The 16,851-nt window shown below is 40.5% G+C and overlaps 3 protein-coding genes across 3 annotated transcripts in view; 2 read left to right on the forward strand and 1 right to left on the reverse strand.

Annotated features, from left to right (window-relative positions):
• The first annotated feature begins 5,262 nt into the window (after positions 1–5,262).
• LOC109471364 lies at positions 5,263–6,820 on the forward strand. The gene is made up of 3 exons (XM_019770653.1): positions 5,263–5,675; positions 6,037–6,175; positions 6,572–6,820. Exons 1-3 carry the CDS (start codon positions 5,545–5,547, stop codon positions 6,818–6,820), a joined length of 519 nt encoding a protein of 172 aa, XP_019626212.1. The 5' UTR covers positions 5,263–5,544.
• A 728-nt stretch (positions 6,821–7,548) lies between these two features.
• Positions 7,549–10,285, forward strand: LOC109471550. The gene is made up of 3 exons (XM_019770898.1): positions 7,549–7,841; positions 8,506–8,644; positions 9,119–10,285. Exons 1-3 carry the CDS (start codon positions 7,711–7,713, stop codon positions 9,314–9,316), a joined length of 468 nt encoding a protein of 155 aa, XP_019626457.1. The 5' UTR covers positions 7,549–7,710; the 3' UTR covers positions 9,317–10,285.
• A 3,512-nt stretch (positions 10,286–13,797) lies between these two features.
• The window catches only part of LOC109471595 (serine/threonine-protein kinase 32A-like), a 40,968-nt gene continuing 37,914 nt past the window's right edge, over positions 13,798–16,851 (reverse strand). Inside the window, exon 12 of the mRNA XM_019770944.1 lies at positions 13,798–14,119. Coding sequence (XP_019626503.1) covers positions 13,960–14,119 — 160 coding nt within the window. The 3' untranslated portion in view covers positions 13,798–13,959. The remainder of the gene's footprint in view (positions 14,120–16,851) is intronic.

A 16,851-nucleotide genomic window follows, 5' to 3' on the forward strand; every position in this document is an offset into this window, starting at 1 on the left:
CGGCAACTTTGATGTCACCTAGCGTCTGAACGGCTAGCCGTAGAACGGCCAAACTTGGTGACTTTTCCTAAAATATTGTTGGCAACAATTCTCTATCATTGGAATAAGATAATTATTTTTTGTGTTGCCATGGCAACGGGTTTCTGACAGGCATTTTTTGCTAAATTTAGTACTTTTTGTTTCAACAATAGAATTTTATGAGTTTTATGTCAAGTTATTCATGGATTCTAATATTAATAACATCCCATATAGTTTTATGTAAATTTTATTATTAAATATGCATAATTTATGCTAATTTGATGACGTCATTGGCCAAAATCCAAGATGGCGGACCATATCATTAGAACAGGTATATATAGGTTATTTTCATTAAAATTTCATCAATACTTCCATTTCTTTTTCCAAAAAAGGTTTAAATGAAGGTCTTTAGTATGTTTACAATGTATTTTAGGCTTTATCATGAAAAAAAACTATTTTTGAAAATTCAAGATTGATGATCCAAGATGGCGGCTATCTAAAATATGCATGACGTCATTTTATGACGTCACAGGTGTTGCTATGGGCAACATAAGACTTAGTACACCATAATATTCTGTCACAAACACTTTTGGTACAGTTATGTTGAATACCATTTAGTTTTCAGGGAAAAACCTATTTAGACGGTTTTGGCCAATAAAATCACATTAATGACGTCATAATGACGTCATATTATGTCATAACGACAATTAAAATTGTAGATATGATAAATTTTCACTAGTACACCATTCTCTAGAAAATTTGGTGGTCATACGATATACCGTTCGCGAGTTCGTTACGGGGGGGTACAAAAGACGCCCCCCCCCGGTCCCCCCATGTCAAAAAAAGCCCGGTCTAGGTAGGGTTAAACCCATGAAATCATTTATGGTTACAGTTATGTCACGTTTTGCTATAACTTATGTAAAGCTATTATATGGCTGAAAATGCGTAGCCTTACAAGCAGTTTGTTTTCTAAGATTTGGTATATGTGTTGCGTTTTTAATTAAATTTCAGGCTGAAATTTTATCTTAGTATTAGTCTCATTAGTGCTGGATGGTTCTTTGCGTCAGCAGATTCAAAATTACATTTGACTGGTAGGTCATGATTACACAGTTGATTAAACCCGTGAACTCTAGTGCCCCCCCCCCGAATGGCAATGGAACATTCCACAGCTCCGTTCATAACTGGGTGGGTCTGTAGGTTGTCCGGTCACTAGCGGTCATCAAGAAGTTCAAATGTAAGTTAATTTTTTACGAGAATACCCGAAACTTCATACAGTTGAAGCATCATTATTCTTGTCACTTAATCAAATCTACATCGGAATAATATATATGGAACAAAAGTGACCTTACAAGCAGTTTCTGTTCTCCGTAGCGTTTTTCAATTAAACAACACGCATTGTAGATTCCAATATCCTCCTAAATCACGACTAAACACCATTATCCATTCCCAAAACCCTTCAGCTACATTCAATGCACATAATGATATGTTTTCACGATTTGCAAAGCTAGAGCAGCATTGAACAGAAACAAACATCAATCCTTACAACCCTGACTTGGTACGGGTATGGAGAGCAAACCTGGACATTCAGTTCATTTCATTGTACGTTCAACAACAGCTTATGTCAATTATTACCTATCCAAAGCAGAACCTATACAACTCTACCAACAATCTAAAAATTGCGAAGACACAAGTCAAGTCAAGTCAAGTCAAAGTTTATTGCACAACGATTGCCACGGGTACAATGTATGGCAAATGACAAGATTACTAGTTGGTATGTGTCACTGCACGAAAACTTAGATTTACCGGGCCAGTATAGTTGGGTAACGTTTACTTTGTTTTTTCTTAATAAACACTTCTGAACTTTACGTTAATGTCAGTAAATAAAAGTCAAGTACGATAATACCGGACTTTCAACGGTTGTAAAGGAAATTACTGCAATTGACCTTTATTTACTACCATTGTAAAGCCAGATACTGTGTACATAGTCAACATTACATGAGTTTACAACCTTTGGTAAATCCAACTTTTCGTGCAGTGTGTCTAACATAATGCTATATGTATGGTCCACGGACACTGTATCTGACAGAGTGACACATTACTGACCCTACAGATCAAAATTTCATCTTAGTATAAGTCTCACATGTAGTTTGTGTGGGTTGCAGCAGGCTTCTATAGAATGTTAAATCCTGTATTTGCCCGGTTAATCTCGGACATTGGCTCACAGTTCGTTAATTATACACGCTTCATTAACTCAGTGAACTCTGACGGACGGAACTTTCCATTGTTCAGTGCTGGGTGGGTGTTTACGTCACAAGATCCCAATCTTGTACTTGTCCGGTTACTGTAGGACAAAGAAAAGGCTGGCGAGCACCGGTCGGGACCTGTCACTAACAGTGGATCGGAAAGAAGACGAATTTGATGCTTATGCTTAAGTTATGTACATGTTAAATATATTCTACCTGTGTATCCCATTGTAAAAGCTGCCCAATTCAGCCTGCGGGCTGCAATTAGCAACTTATATGCATGTTGCATGTATGTTCCTTTCGAAATAAACCAGTCTATATAATAATTTCGACATCAGTGTACCAAAAGGACCGTACTCGTGACGAACATTAAAACGCTTGTAATAAATAGCATCACATTCTGTGATTGAACATAGTTTCGTAGTTTTGGAAAAATCACACCGTCAGATGTTCTACAGGTCGTGCATGACTAATGGAAGTGATTAAGTTTTATTTTGGGTTACACACTGACTGATAGGTTGATATTGCACACTTCATTAAACTCATTGAATACCAACAAAAATGGTATTTTCCACACCATTGTTAAGCGTTGGGTGTCTCTGTGTGTCAGATTTAAACTGTGTACTTGCCCGGGTACTCTAGGACAATGGCACAGACTTCATTCTATACATCGGAATAAGTATTGGACGATGGCTGACAACCAGTTAATGACAATCAGTTAATAAGATACAGTAAATTTAAAATGGGACAGGGAATAAAATGGGGTAGGGAATAAAATGGGGTAGGGAATTTTCCCGACCAGCCTCGTAACCCCTACTTCTCCTATTGGGTCAGTTAGTCCTCACATTGTGAGAAATTGGACTGGTCTCAATCATGATGTTTCCGACTCAGGGAGAAGAGTTGCTGTTACAGTTCTACTCAGTAACCCGTAACCCAGGTGAGTGGTAATACCATTCAGGTGATACCATTCAGGTGGTTAACCAACCTTGAAGTGGGCTAATGGCCGTGTTACGTGGCGACCACTAAGTAACAAAAATTATGCTATCCCTGAGATAGTTCTTTTGTTGGAAAAACGGGAGGATTACTTCTATAACGCTAACGTTTTATCATACCGAAATGAAGCAGGCGTTCCAGGGATAGCATACTAGATTTGGCGGCCGGAGCTTATATTTGCTTATATTGAGGCAACGAGTAGGGGGTCTCTTGTAATCAACGGCTTCCAGAGCTTCAGCTTAGCAACATCTGATTAAAGGGAGGGACAAGACAGTAAACATCTGACCTCCTGACCTCGGCCTGGCTTAACGACATTGATTTACGGTTAACGATTTTGTTTGTTTTTGTTTGTTTGTTTTTATTTTTTTACTCAGGGTGTACATATCGCCACTAAGGCGTTTTTCAATGGGCCCTGCAGGCATACATAAATAAAATATACAAGAAAATAACAGAAATAACAAAATGATAAGTCAACTTATAAGTACAAATTAAAGTCAATTTAGTACAAATAAAAGTAAAAGTACTATATATGCCGCAACTCAGTAAGGTGGTAATAAAACAAACTTGACAAACCAAGAGCCACACTCATAGTAATAAAGGCAATAACACAAAAACAAAGTTTTGTTTGACGCTTGGTTGTTTTGTAACTTTATGTATTGTTTACTGTGCCGGTTTCATTGTTTTCATGTGTAACTTGTTGTCACAGGGCATTCCTGAAAAGCAGTGTTTTTCAATTAAGCACTAAAGTCTCTACCATGTTTAAAAAAAACAGAAATAGATAAATAAATCAACATTTATCTCACGTGTACCACATTTGGTGCTTTTAGACAAAGGTGCACGTTTTTTTCAGCTATGCCACTGGACGGTGAACGATACGTTATGTTTGTTTGTTTGAGCCTTTATTTCAACTCGATCTGTAACTATGTTACATGCTCTAATCGGCCGCTATTTCGGCCGCTTTTCATAGAGGTCGAGCGTGGAGGAGTGTCAAGGGGTCATAACATAAATACTGCTTGCTCACAAACGAAAACACAAAGTAATAATTGTTGTACACAAGGTAACTCACACAAAGTAAATAAATAAAACAAATGGCAATAACTAATAAATAACTCATAAGTCGCTGTGTCCAAAGTCGTTCGGTAACTCACACAAAGTAAATAAATAAAACAAATGGCAATAACTAATAAATAACTCATAAGTCGCTGTGTCCAAAGTGGTTCAGTCAAAGTCAGTTACGATGCTAGCAGTCTTTTAAAGGTTCCAAGCGAAGGTGCATGTAAAGTACCGTGCCGGTGCTACGTTCGCGGACTTCGCGCAAGTGCAGTACGTTCTGCGGACGTAGTGTTGGGTTAGTGAGTTCAGTGCCCCACGTGCAGGTCTGTGTAAACAATCGTCAACAGAAAGCTGTAAGGCAGACAACTCGGACGTTCCACGCTACATAAAGTAGTTTGGCGGCAAGACAGCCCACTATTTCTAGTTCTGATAACCCCCACACTGGAATACAGCCACCACCATGATTCTCATCATACGATACGGGACCAGGCTGTTCGGAAAGTCCGACTATTTCATGGTGGACGGGCAGGAGGCCTTCGTTCAAACCAGGTTCTACCACTGTTCGTACATGCCCTGTGCGCCGGAAGAAAGGTAGGCTTCTTGAGTCTGGGGTAGACACAACCAGGCCTTCCTGCGGGGGTTATACGGATCGTAGAATTCGGCGAGAAACTACATTATTAAATAACATTTTGTGTGTGTAAAGTTATACAATTTTGATATATAAAATCTTGATTTTAAAGCGTGTTGTCTGACGATCGGACTGGAAGACCTCTGAGAAACAGACCATCGCACCTTATAATGCTTGTACAAGCATAGTATAATATATACACCTGTGCTGTGGACTTGCCATATTCCAACGGCCTGGCCGTCAACACAAATATATATATGGAACAGGAACAGGTAGGGGGCATCACAATATCCCCAGCTGAACCCCCTAATGGTAGCAGGGCCCAACGCCGATAACGTGGCTTGAACACCAGCATGTGCATTGTTGTACGTTTCAACAAGTGTAAACAGGTCCTTTTTACTAATAATTAATAGGCCCGCAGAATAGGAGAACTGGCGGTCATGTGTACAAGGAAGTAGTGTGTGGTAGCAGGTCCTTCGAGCTTACTTCTGTATCTGTATAGCCAGTATAACAGCCCTTCGGTGTAACACATGAACACCAGCTTCGAACACTACTTGAGGCCTGCCACTGTGGGTGTGCTTGTTAGGTTGTTTTGATAGTTCTGATACCATGGCGATTGTGTACATCTACGGTACCCGGCTATTCGGGTCCTGCGATTACTTCACTGTGGAGGGGCAGGAAATGTACGTGCGAACGTTATTCCACCACTGCAACTCCATGCCGTATGGGCCCAAAGAGAGGTAAGTCTTAGTCTTCTGCCGCTTGATTCACTACACGTAACGTTACACGTGAAAGCTGTTTGTACAGTAAGCCAACCCCCCAACGTTGCCTGTTTGCTAAATAATACCTAGCTGTCGCTGTATCTGTATCTATATAGCCGGTATAACCTCGCTTCGGGGTCAACATGTCAAAAATTTCAGTTTGCTGTACTCGTCAGTGGTACGCCGAAAAAAGTTTTAAAAATTATTACTTCTGAACTGATTATTCAGTGCAAGTCAGTCTATTGATTTGGTGGTAATACTGCAGAGTTACTTGCAGTAGACCATTGGTATTATAATAATTCCTATATTTACGATCATTGTTCCTCTTCCTCTTACACAGTTACCTGTTCCTGCCAGACGGCCGAGCTATCGAGCTTCCGGAGGTGGTGGGCAGGTCGGTGGGGTGGGCGTGGCTTCGGTACCTGGCCTGGGATAGCTTCCTCATCCTCATGGTTGTGGCTGTTATCCAACTAGTAAGGGTAAGATATAGTAGTCTTTATCTAATCTCTTTCAGGTTCCAGTGCTATATAACCAAAAAATCCCTCCACTTAACCCAGTCAAAGAAAGAAAGAAATGATAGCATTACAAATATGTCATTTACATGCTTCCACATATTCCAGTTATTTTATTTGAAATATACCTTAAGTTAGTTTGCCATTTTGAATGACAGTAGCAATATTCCATGTATTCGAAAGGTGTTTCATTATATGTAAATGCACAAAACATTGTTGAACGATACTCATTGATGTTCCCAATTCCTGGCCAGGTTGCATTGGAGAGAGCCATATAATCATGCAGTTTTATTTCTTATTAGACTGTGTTTCTTCATAGTTGTGGCGTGCACTTAAATATTTAAAACAAAATTTCCCTTCCAGGGACATTCTGATGTAACGTGGCCGTGGGCGCTGCTTGGGTTGTCCGTCGTGTGTCTGTTCGCCGCCATTTTGCTCACTGTCTACAAGCCGAAAGCCAGCGAGAAGAGCAAGCAGGAGTACCTCAACATGGTCGGCCTGGTGGTGGTGCAGCGGTTCCTACAAGAGCTGGCGGCTGCCGAGGCCGCGGATCACGGCAGCCCCGATCAGGAAGCTGTCCAACTCGTCGAAATGCAAGATCATGGTCACTGAGAGTCAGTTAATTATGCCAAGAAGGCAGACACCACCTTAGCCTGGGTACCATCCTACTTGTATGCCGGGGCTCCCACACTCGCTTCCCTAGCAAGTACTTGCTAGGGAAGCGAGTGTGGGAGCCCCGGCATACAAGTAGGATAGTACCCAGGCTAACACCACCTTCCCTCTTTACATAGAATGAAAGACCTTTATTGTACGCTTGTGCTCTAACGAACTAAGTACAGGTCATGGGTAAACAGGGAAAAGAAAACAGTAATGACATTTACATACTATATAAACTGATGTGATCTACTACTTACAGGTTCAGCTTCTTCTCGCTTGTTGACGCAGTTAAAGATGTACGAACATCTTTGCAGCTGCCAAATTGCTTGACATTGCTAGGGTTAAAGTGTATGGACAATATTCTTGTGTATTATTCTTGTGTATTCAGCTATACTATGCTGGTTTCATTGTTTTCATGTGTAACTTGTTGTCACAGGGCATTCCTGAAAAGCAGTGTTTTTAAATAGCACTGAGGTCTCTACCCTGTTCAAATAAAACAGAAATAGATAAATAAATCAATATTTATCTCACGTGTACCACATTTGGTGCTTTTAGACAAATGTGCACAATTTTTCAGCCATGACACTGGACAATGAACGATACGTTCTGTAAAGTACCGTGCCGTGTTACGTTCCGGACTTCGCGCAAGTGCAGTACGTTCTGCAGACGTAGTGTTGGGTTAGTGACTTCTATGCCCCACGTGCAGGTCTGTGTAAACAATCGTCAACAGAAAGCTGTAAGGCCGACACTACTCGGACGTTCCACGCTACATAAAGTAGTTTGGCGGCTAGACAGCCCACTATTTCTAGTTCTGATAACCCCCACACTGGAATACAGTCGTCACCATGATCCTCATCATACGATACGGAACCAGGCTGTTCGGAAAGTCCGACTATTTCATGGTGGACGGGCAGGAGGCCTTCGTTCAAACCAAGTTCTACCACTGTTCGTACATGCCCTGTGCGCCGGAAGAAAGGTAGGCTCCTTGGGTCTGGGGTAGCCACCACCAGGCTTTCCTGCGGGGGTTATACGGACCGTAGAATTCGGCGAGAAAGGGAAGAAGAATTGGCCAGGAGAGTCAGTCTGGGGGAGGGTTAATGTCCCCAAATGAACTCTATGGTGGCTAAACTCTCCCGGCCAAGTAGTCTCGCTATTTGGCTAAAATTTACTGTTTTTAACCCGCGTTTTTGGTGGAGACCAGATCCGAGGCCTAGGGAGTCTACACATGCATGCAGGGTCTTTCCACGATCTTGGCTTGAGCTAAAAAGCTATTGCTTTGAAGATAAATATCTCAATAGACTCATATCAAACTCGGTTTGACCACCACACCTTTGCAAGACAAACAGGTTAAAGTCCAGTCTGGTAGTAGGACGTTGACCCGAGCAGGTGACTTATGCCAATAACGCGCCAGTATCTTTAAATATATATCTGTATTGGTAGAAGCCATTATAAAGCGTATATGGCGTGAATATGGTCATTTTAACGCGCATATGGTACGTATATGCGTTTACATGGTGCCAACTTCTAAAATTTAAAAAAAAAACCTTTACTAGTAACTCAGGCTTGGCTACATCATCATCATAATAATCATACTAATTTATTCATACGTATCATACATTTCTTACGAAACTATATTTCAGCTACCTGTTCTTGAAAGACGGGACCACTATCCAGCTGCCTGAGATAGCAGGAGCGACCATCCTGTGGGCGTGGATCCGCTACATTCTCTCTATACTGTTCGCGCTTGCACTGTGTGGATGCGTTTTGGCCTTCGTTCTGGTACGTGCTGTTTTAAGATGAACTTTACGGAGCTGGAATTAACAAATTAAGTTCTTGACCAACTAGAAACCATTGGCACTGGACGTTTTCTGTTATCTGTAGAGCTAGAATTTGGTTGAGGTCTGCTAGCTGATCATAAATTGAACATCTTTATTTTATTCTATGAAATGAATATATCACTAACAAGAAAACAAATACATTTATTGATCAGTTCATCAGTTGTATCATAGCAACATCATGATGACAATTTGTTAATCGTTAGATATATCTGAAAAGGCGTTCTCCTAGCAGCTCACTTTGGGTGGATGCAAGACATTATCAAATATATATTATTGGCCAGGCAGTATCCAGTCCGCCACCCTTGGGGAGGCCAATGGATACAGACAGCCAATACAGATAAGCCTTGTCCCACAGAATCTGCTTGGAGATTAAAAAAAAAAGGATCATGGCTATTTTTTCAATTTTACTTTTCAGATGACAACAAAGGATGTGCTGCCCTGGGTGTCCTTGGGTCTGTGCATTTTCTTCTTCTTTGTGTTGATCGGTTCTTACGTGTACAAACCCAAAGCCAGCGAGGCAAACAAGCAGAAATACTTGGACATACTGGGCCACGTGCAGCACAGTAAGACACCGGTACTGGCTTCTGAGGCTGACCCCCTGTTGGTTCCTTGAACGGGGGACATCAAGAATGATGACATCTTTTTGGCTCCAAACGTTTGAAATCTTGAAAAAAAAAACATAACGAGAAACTGAAGATTGCAAATCTCTCAAGTTTTTGTGAATTTCTTGTTTAAGTGAGCAAAAATTGTTCCTTTGAAACTGCCAGTTGCTTCTAGGACCCCATTTCCTGCATCTGACCTTTTTTGGACGTTGGACGGCTTCACCAAGGCGAGGTAATACGTCCAAGGGTAGCCTCCTGTGCAGGCCCCGCGGCGGTGGGGAAGAGTTTTTCGCGTTATTTTGATATAGCCGGCCATCCTACTCCGCCGAGTGGAATCTTCTCTCGGCGGCTATGTCGGATGGCCGGGTATATTGAAATAACGCGTTATAAACCCTTCCCCACCGCCGCGGGGCCTGCAAAGAGGCTGGTCAAAGGGCCCCATCTCTTTCCGTGAATATTTCTTCATTCTGCTATCCCTGCATCATCCGCCAGAGGGCGTCGTTGTACTACGTTTTAGTTTTTGGCGACGCCTCATGCATGAGCGAGCCTAATGGTATAGGCAGCACAAGAATGTTGTTCGTCCCATCAAGGACGTTCTATCTGATAGGAATGTTTACTACAGATTGTGCCAATGGTCCAAAGGAATGCCAATGGACAGAAATGTGTCTGCGGGAATTTGTATAAGCGGGAAAACCAACTTGAAGGCAATGTCCTCAGAAATGCTAACTTAGGAATTCCAGTAAACACTAACAGACCACTGTTGCCATGGGAACGTCCTTTTGCATTGACAGTCTTGCTGTCCTTTTGTGCCCTTGCTCGTACCTTCCGATATTAGAGATATTGTCAATACATGATCATTTCTTGACCTTCACAAGTTGCAAGAGAAGATGTCAAACTATGAATATTCCACAATAAGGCCACAGCAAGTAAATTTTATGGATGACATCCTCCGCAGACTCCAAATCTAATGCGAGGGGGGCGAAAAAAAACAAGGTGGGCCGAAAAAAACAAGGTTCCTACATTTTAAAATTTTGACTCAATCATTGTACAAATGGTTTTGATTCAGTGGGAACATCGCATATACACAGCCAGCATCACATGTCACTGCATTAAAGTAATAAACAAAACATTAAATCAGAGCCTTTTCTTGTCTCCTCTCTTTATAGTTATCTGCCATCCACCTTCGGGCGTGGCAACAGACATCTTTGCCCATTTTCGGTATGTTGACCTCTGTCAGAGGGCAACAAAATTTCTTGTTTTTTTTCCCAAAATCAGGCGAAAATTAATGCGCGCGGCAATGTCATCCATAAAAATTACTTGCTGTGGCCTAAGATAAAATGTCACAATCCTGCAGTGTCTTTGGCTGACTTTATTCATATTTTTGCATAAATTAAATCGTCACTTTGTCCCACTGAAGAGTTTCTGACTTTTAAGTTAACACTGTGATATTTCTAATCAGGCACTGGCTACTTTATCTACTAGTACTTAGGCCACACCAATTTAATTTGTTGGTTCTCGGATTCGCCTCTTCGTTTTTTTCTGATTTGCAAAAAAAAAAAAAAAATTTGATTCTGGTCCTGAATCAACTGAAAAATGCTCAATGTTTTGCCCCCAACAGTTGAGGAAAGTCCTTTTCTTCCTAGTTGTTACAGTTTTCCCATCTATCATTGCAGTGGTTTGATTAAAAGTTCAAAATTCAATGTTTAAATTTTAACCCAGCCTTTTGTGTTGACTTCATGGCTCATTCCATAGCATTTAAGCCTATAATAGGATGCCTAGAGCTGTTTTTATTTTTATTTTTTTTTGCCCTGTCACTTCATATGTTTTCTGAAAAAATCCGAGAACCAACAAATTAAATTGGTGTGGCCTTAGTAGTACACGCTTCCAAATATACTGCATCTGATAACTAACACTGCAACTTGGCTCTATGTAAGAAAAGCAGTCCATTTCGCAAATCTACAGCAACAACTACGCAGTTCTACCGTGTAGTGACCAACTCTTTGCTTCCTTTACCGGTCAGTCAGACAAGCCACCTAATAATATACACTCAAAAACACTTGTCTATATATTCCTGTAGCAACACTCTTTATACATGTCAAATATATATAGATTTGGAATATCTCAAACAGAATAAAAACGTTTCACACAACCGATACATACATTGTACTTGCCGCATTTCATGTGAAAACTGGAATAAATATGCATGTCAACAACAGATGACATAACCAGTAACTGTACCAATACTTGAAGGTAGTCTGGCTATAACATTTGCTAGGTTCATATATTGTAAATTGATTATCATTTTCTCAAAAACTGTATATTCTTCTTATCAGCAGACATGAGGATAGATTTAGGTTTCCTGATCAGTTTGGTCTTCTCACTAGTGAAAAACCCTGTCAGAAATTGGGGGTTATCAGAAAACCATTATTTGTGAAACATCTGCTTGGAGTTTAAAAACAATTAAGCACAAAGTTTCTTTTTTAATTAATCTTCAAGACAGTCAGTAGCCTGTTACCATTTTTGTGTTTGAGTCTCTGTCTTGAATTCTTTTTACCTGACATAACTTTGTTAGTGAAGGCCTTATATGTGTGAAGACTTATCTAATTAGAACTTTTATAGGAGGGCAATTGTTGACCATAGCTATCCAGATATAATGTTATACAAAACATAGTCATTGTATACAATGACAGATACAATGTATATACAAACTGCTGTGTCTACCATCATTTTGAAGGCATACAGAGGGAATCAGCTACAGTTGGACACTCTGTAACCAGCATGAGGAAGTTTAAAACTTTTGTACAATGTGTTCTTCTTTGCCCTTCTATTGAATACATGTACTAAGTACCTTGCTCCAGCATAAGTAAATCTCAATGACATTTTTAATCTCATTTTCTGGCCCTCTGAAAATTGTTACTTTCCGTTTATTGGTAAAAATACACATTCTTTACATTTTTGCACATTCCCGATATATAATATTACTAATATGCAGTTAAATACTGTTAATCATATGTGAATTGTATGTAAATAAATACTGAGCCTTATTTTTTGTTTTAAAGGATGGACTATGCAAGATTTTGGACAAGATATGAGATGGAAAGTAAACTATAAACTAAGGTAACATGATTTAACGTGATTGAATCATGGCGTGCCCCACCCCCCATGCACTGGATCTTTACACTAGATAGAGCTAAACTCTGCATAGTCCACCTTCAGTTTCTATTTCTATTTCTATGTACTGGTCAAAACCCCTCACTGGAGCATCACGACCAGGATGTTACCAAAGGACATAAAACATCCTTTGCAACTGACTAATAAATAAGAAATGCCCCAACCACAAAAAAAAACACAAAAAGCTAGCCTGCTACAATTTTGGATTTTGCTATCTTAATGTACCTATACATTTTCTACCAGTGACATAGCACTGATTTGAAGCATTCAAGAGTCCGTAGGTAACGTTACATGTAGCTGTTCAACACACACGCCAAACTTCAAGCTTCAGCTCTGGAAGCGCCACACTTGTTGGCATTTACGTAATACTTCTGTTGAAAAAACGTGCAAAGATCAGATCAGAAAAAAAACAAGCCTGTTTCAAATCTTGCCCTTTCCTGTGTGATCTATAATGGAGACAATGTTGTATGACCATAAGTTGATTTAGAGGAACACTTCATTCATTTCAAAATGTGCACCATATCAGAGTAAAAACTGAGACTCTTTTTACACAACCAAGTCTTTTATTCAGCCGATGTTTCAGTGACCATCTGTCACCTTCCTCAGGGCAATTCTGAATGGTTCACATTGCATTGCAGCACAGGTGTTGCTGCTACAGATGCATAAAAGACATGGTTGTGTAAAAAGAGTCTCTTTACCCATGCAGTGTCTTACCAACCTGATGAAACTATTCACGGGTGTACCATATCTCTAACATCCCCCCTGAAGGACTCTGATTTAGGTACATGTACTTAGTCTATCATTTCTCGTAAGAATGAGAATGGGAAACATAGCAATGTACAAATGTAGTCTCGAGGTCTTGCCTAGATCTTCCTCTGAGTCCTCTGATTTAGAGGAACACTACATTCATTGCAAAATGTGTACCATATCTTTTTAACACACAACCTGAAGGACTTGTACAATCTTAACGAGAATGTGAAACATAGCAATGTACAAATGTAGTCTTGAGGTCTTGCCAATAAGATCTTCCTCTGAGTCTGACCTGCAGCTTGCATCCACAGGAGTTGTACCGACCGTCTGCATCAGATACGGGCTTGCCTGTTGTCTCACAGTCCATTAGACAGGGCTGTAGTGTTCAAAGTGTCCTGCCCTTGCATCGCAGGGCTCGAAATACTGGGTCCATGTGCACCTTTAAGTGCACATGGACCATAGTTGGAGCTGTGCACCCAGTTTTTTTCTGTGGGTGCACCAGTGCACCCAAATATTTTCTTAGGTTTAACGTATGTAAAGATGTTAAATGTGAAGTAATTACTATGTACTTCTTGAAATGAAACATAATTATAGTTTTTGCTGACATTCTGCTTAATAAATATCTTATCTTACATGGTGCATCTAAAATATTTTTTGTGCACCTAATCTTTTAGCTTGGGTGCACCAGTGCACCTACAGTTCCCAAAAATGAATTTCGAGCCCTGGCATCGTGTTATCCCTCTTCCACTTTCAGATGCGCCCCCGCGTTCGGATTTTTGACCGTGGACTCCTTCCGCTCGCTTCTCCTGACCATTAAGTCGATAAACGAGCGCTTCCTCTCGGGAACCCCGGCGTCCAGTCTGTCGGCCGCTGCCTGCTCCTCCTGTTTTCTCCTGTTGAGAGGAAAAGTAGCAGCGCGTTTGGTAACAGCCTAAAAGGGTTCACATCCATTTTACATTGTCTGAATCTTCCACCTTGGAAGACCCTATCATGCTTAGAGACAGCAGCAAAAATCTTAGGTTGGAAAAAGAAATTAAAAAAAGAAAAGAAAAACACACCAGAGAATGAGAAAAAAAAATTGATGTCATGGCTGAATTTTCTCCTGTCAAGAGGAATTTAAAAGAGCAGCGCGTTTGGTAACAGCCTAAAAGGGTTCACGTTAATGATCCAACATCTATATTCCAGCTTGGAAGAATCTACATGTAGTTGCATTGAGACAGCAGCAAAATCTTAGGTTGGAGATAATGAAAAAAAGAGAAGGAAAACACACCAGAGAATGAGAAAAAAAACTTGATATCATGGCCGAATTTTCTCCTGTCAAGAGGAAAAGAGCAGCGCATTTGGTAACAGCCTAAAAGGGTTCACTGTAATGGCCCAACATCCATTTTACATCTTCTGTATCTTCTACTTTAGAAGACACTGGTTGCAAAGAGGCAGCAGCAAAAATTTTAGGTTGGAAATATATCGATTAAAAAAAAAAGAAAACACACTAGAGAATGAGAAAAATACATGTCATGACTGAATATTAAGAGAAAAACATAAAAATGAAAGCTATGATGGTTTGTCCCTATTGGGCACTTAGAGCAATGAGCTAGGCCAGATATTAGGCCTAAGAAAAAGAGTGTTGTGTTTCTTGTTTTCCGAAACCCTAGAAAAACCTGCCGACCCTAGCCTTTTTTGGGTGGACCCCTGCATGGGATATAAATTTTTTCGAGCTTTAACCTTTAACTCCATGATCTGATCTGACACCTGGGTGATAAACACCTTGTACTGGTAAAATTGGTTTTCTAACATTGACATTGAAAATATAAGTGTCCACATACTGTATTGTCTAAGTTGGATCACTATAGAGATTTCCAAAGTCTAATAAAAAATAAAAGATAAAAAAAAGATAATCCCTACCTACCGACCCTAATTTTTCCAGGACTAAAACAGGAAACACAACATTTTCCCCTAGGCCTTACAGCAATGAGCTAGGCCAAACATTACACCAAGGTCAGGTCTTCCTAAGTGAAGATAGATGGATGTTTAAGACATTGATGCTTAGGCCTTGGAACAGAATGCTGTGTTTCCTGTTTCAGTCCTGAAAAAATCTGACGGTTTGATAATTTGTACAATGTTTCATCCCTCAGATCATGGAGCTAAAACAAGCTCATCAGCTCCAAAGATCTGTCCCTTGCAGGGTCCACAAAAACGCCTAGGGTTGGCAGCCTTTTCTAGGGTCAGTCAGGAAACACAACACTTTTTCCCTAGGCCTTGCCACAAGGTCAGGTCTCCCTAAGTGAAGATAGATAGACGTTTAAGACGGCGATGCTTAGCGGTGGGAAAGGTCATCTGCTGATCCCCTGCTAAGGAGAGTCAAACTGATGGAGTGGGGGAGGATTGTTCAAAAGGGCAGCGATAGATGCTGTAATCTCCTAGCTTTTAAGCTGCATGGATACTAGATGTTATGAAAAGTCATGACGTATGATTTCGTGTGGATGGATCCCTAATTTTACTACTGCACAAGATGAAGAAAATCTTGGAATTCTTAAAGTCTATAAAATTAATCTATATTTAGACCTTTTTAGCCACCAGGTTTGATGTTATAAAACATGTTGTTGAAAAGTTATGACTATTTCAAGAGGACGGATTCTTTACTGCAGCACAAGCTGAAGAAAATCTCTGAATTCTAATAGTCCATAAAATTAATCTGTACTTAGAAATGTTGGCTTGCACTGAGTTGTAGGATAGAATAGTATCCTTTACTACAGCGTAGGTGGAAGGAAATCTCTGAGAGAATTCTGAATGTCTATAAAATTAATTTGTATTTAGAGACATTGGCTTACAGGATAGAATAGGCTTAAGGCTGCAAGGGTAGATGTTACAAAACATGTTATTTTGAGAGCAAACAGAAGAAAATCTCTGAATTCTGAATGTCTATAAAATTAATATGTATTTAGAAACATTGGCTTACAGGATAGAATAGGCTCAAAGCTGGAGATTTTCATCCCAGCAGATTCATGAGAGCCGTTCAGGAGGGGATGAGATGTCAAAGAACAAGCTAAAGGGCAATTAGGGTACTTTGTATTGGAGCCACATAAATCTGTGCAGTTGAAAGCATGTCTGGGTCTCCTGTATACACAGAGTGTTACACTTTGGTCTGGATCTAAGGCTAGCAAATGGGTTTAGATTATCACTTACAGGGACAGGGATGTGTGTTTGTGGGCGGAGGTATTTCTGCACTTCAGTACCAAGGACAGGGATGTGTGTTTGAGGGTGGGTATAGTTCAGCACCAAGGACAGGGATGTGTGTGTGTGTGTGTGTGTGTGTGTGTGTGTGTGTGTGTGTGTGTGTGTGTGTGTGTAGTTCATCACATGGGACAGGGATGTGTGTTTTTGTGTTTGTGTGTGTGTGTAGTTCAGCACCAAGGACAGGGATGTGTGTTTGTGGGTGGGTGTAGTTCAGCACCAAGGACAGGGATGTGTGTTTGTTGGTGGGTGTACTTCAGCACCAAGGACAGGGATGTGTGTGGGTGTGTGTAGTTCAGCACCAAGGACAGGGATGTGTGTTTGAGGGTGGTGAGTTTCATTCAGCACCAAGGACAGGAATGTGTGTGTTTGGGTGGGTGGGTAGGTTTGTTTC

The sequence above is a fragment of the Branchiostoma belcheri genome, unplaced genomic scaffold (assembly GCF_001625305.1).
Source record: "Branchiostoma belcheri isolate BF01 breed outbred unplaced genomic scaffold, Haploidv18h27 scaffold25, whole genome shotgun sequence".
Classification (NCBI taxonomy): domain Eukaryota; kingdom Metazoa; phylum Chordata; class Leptocardii; order Amphioxiformes; family Branchiostomatidae; genus Branchiostoma; species Branchiostoma belcheri.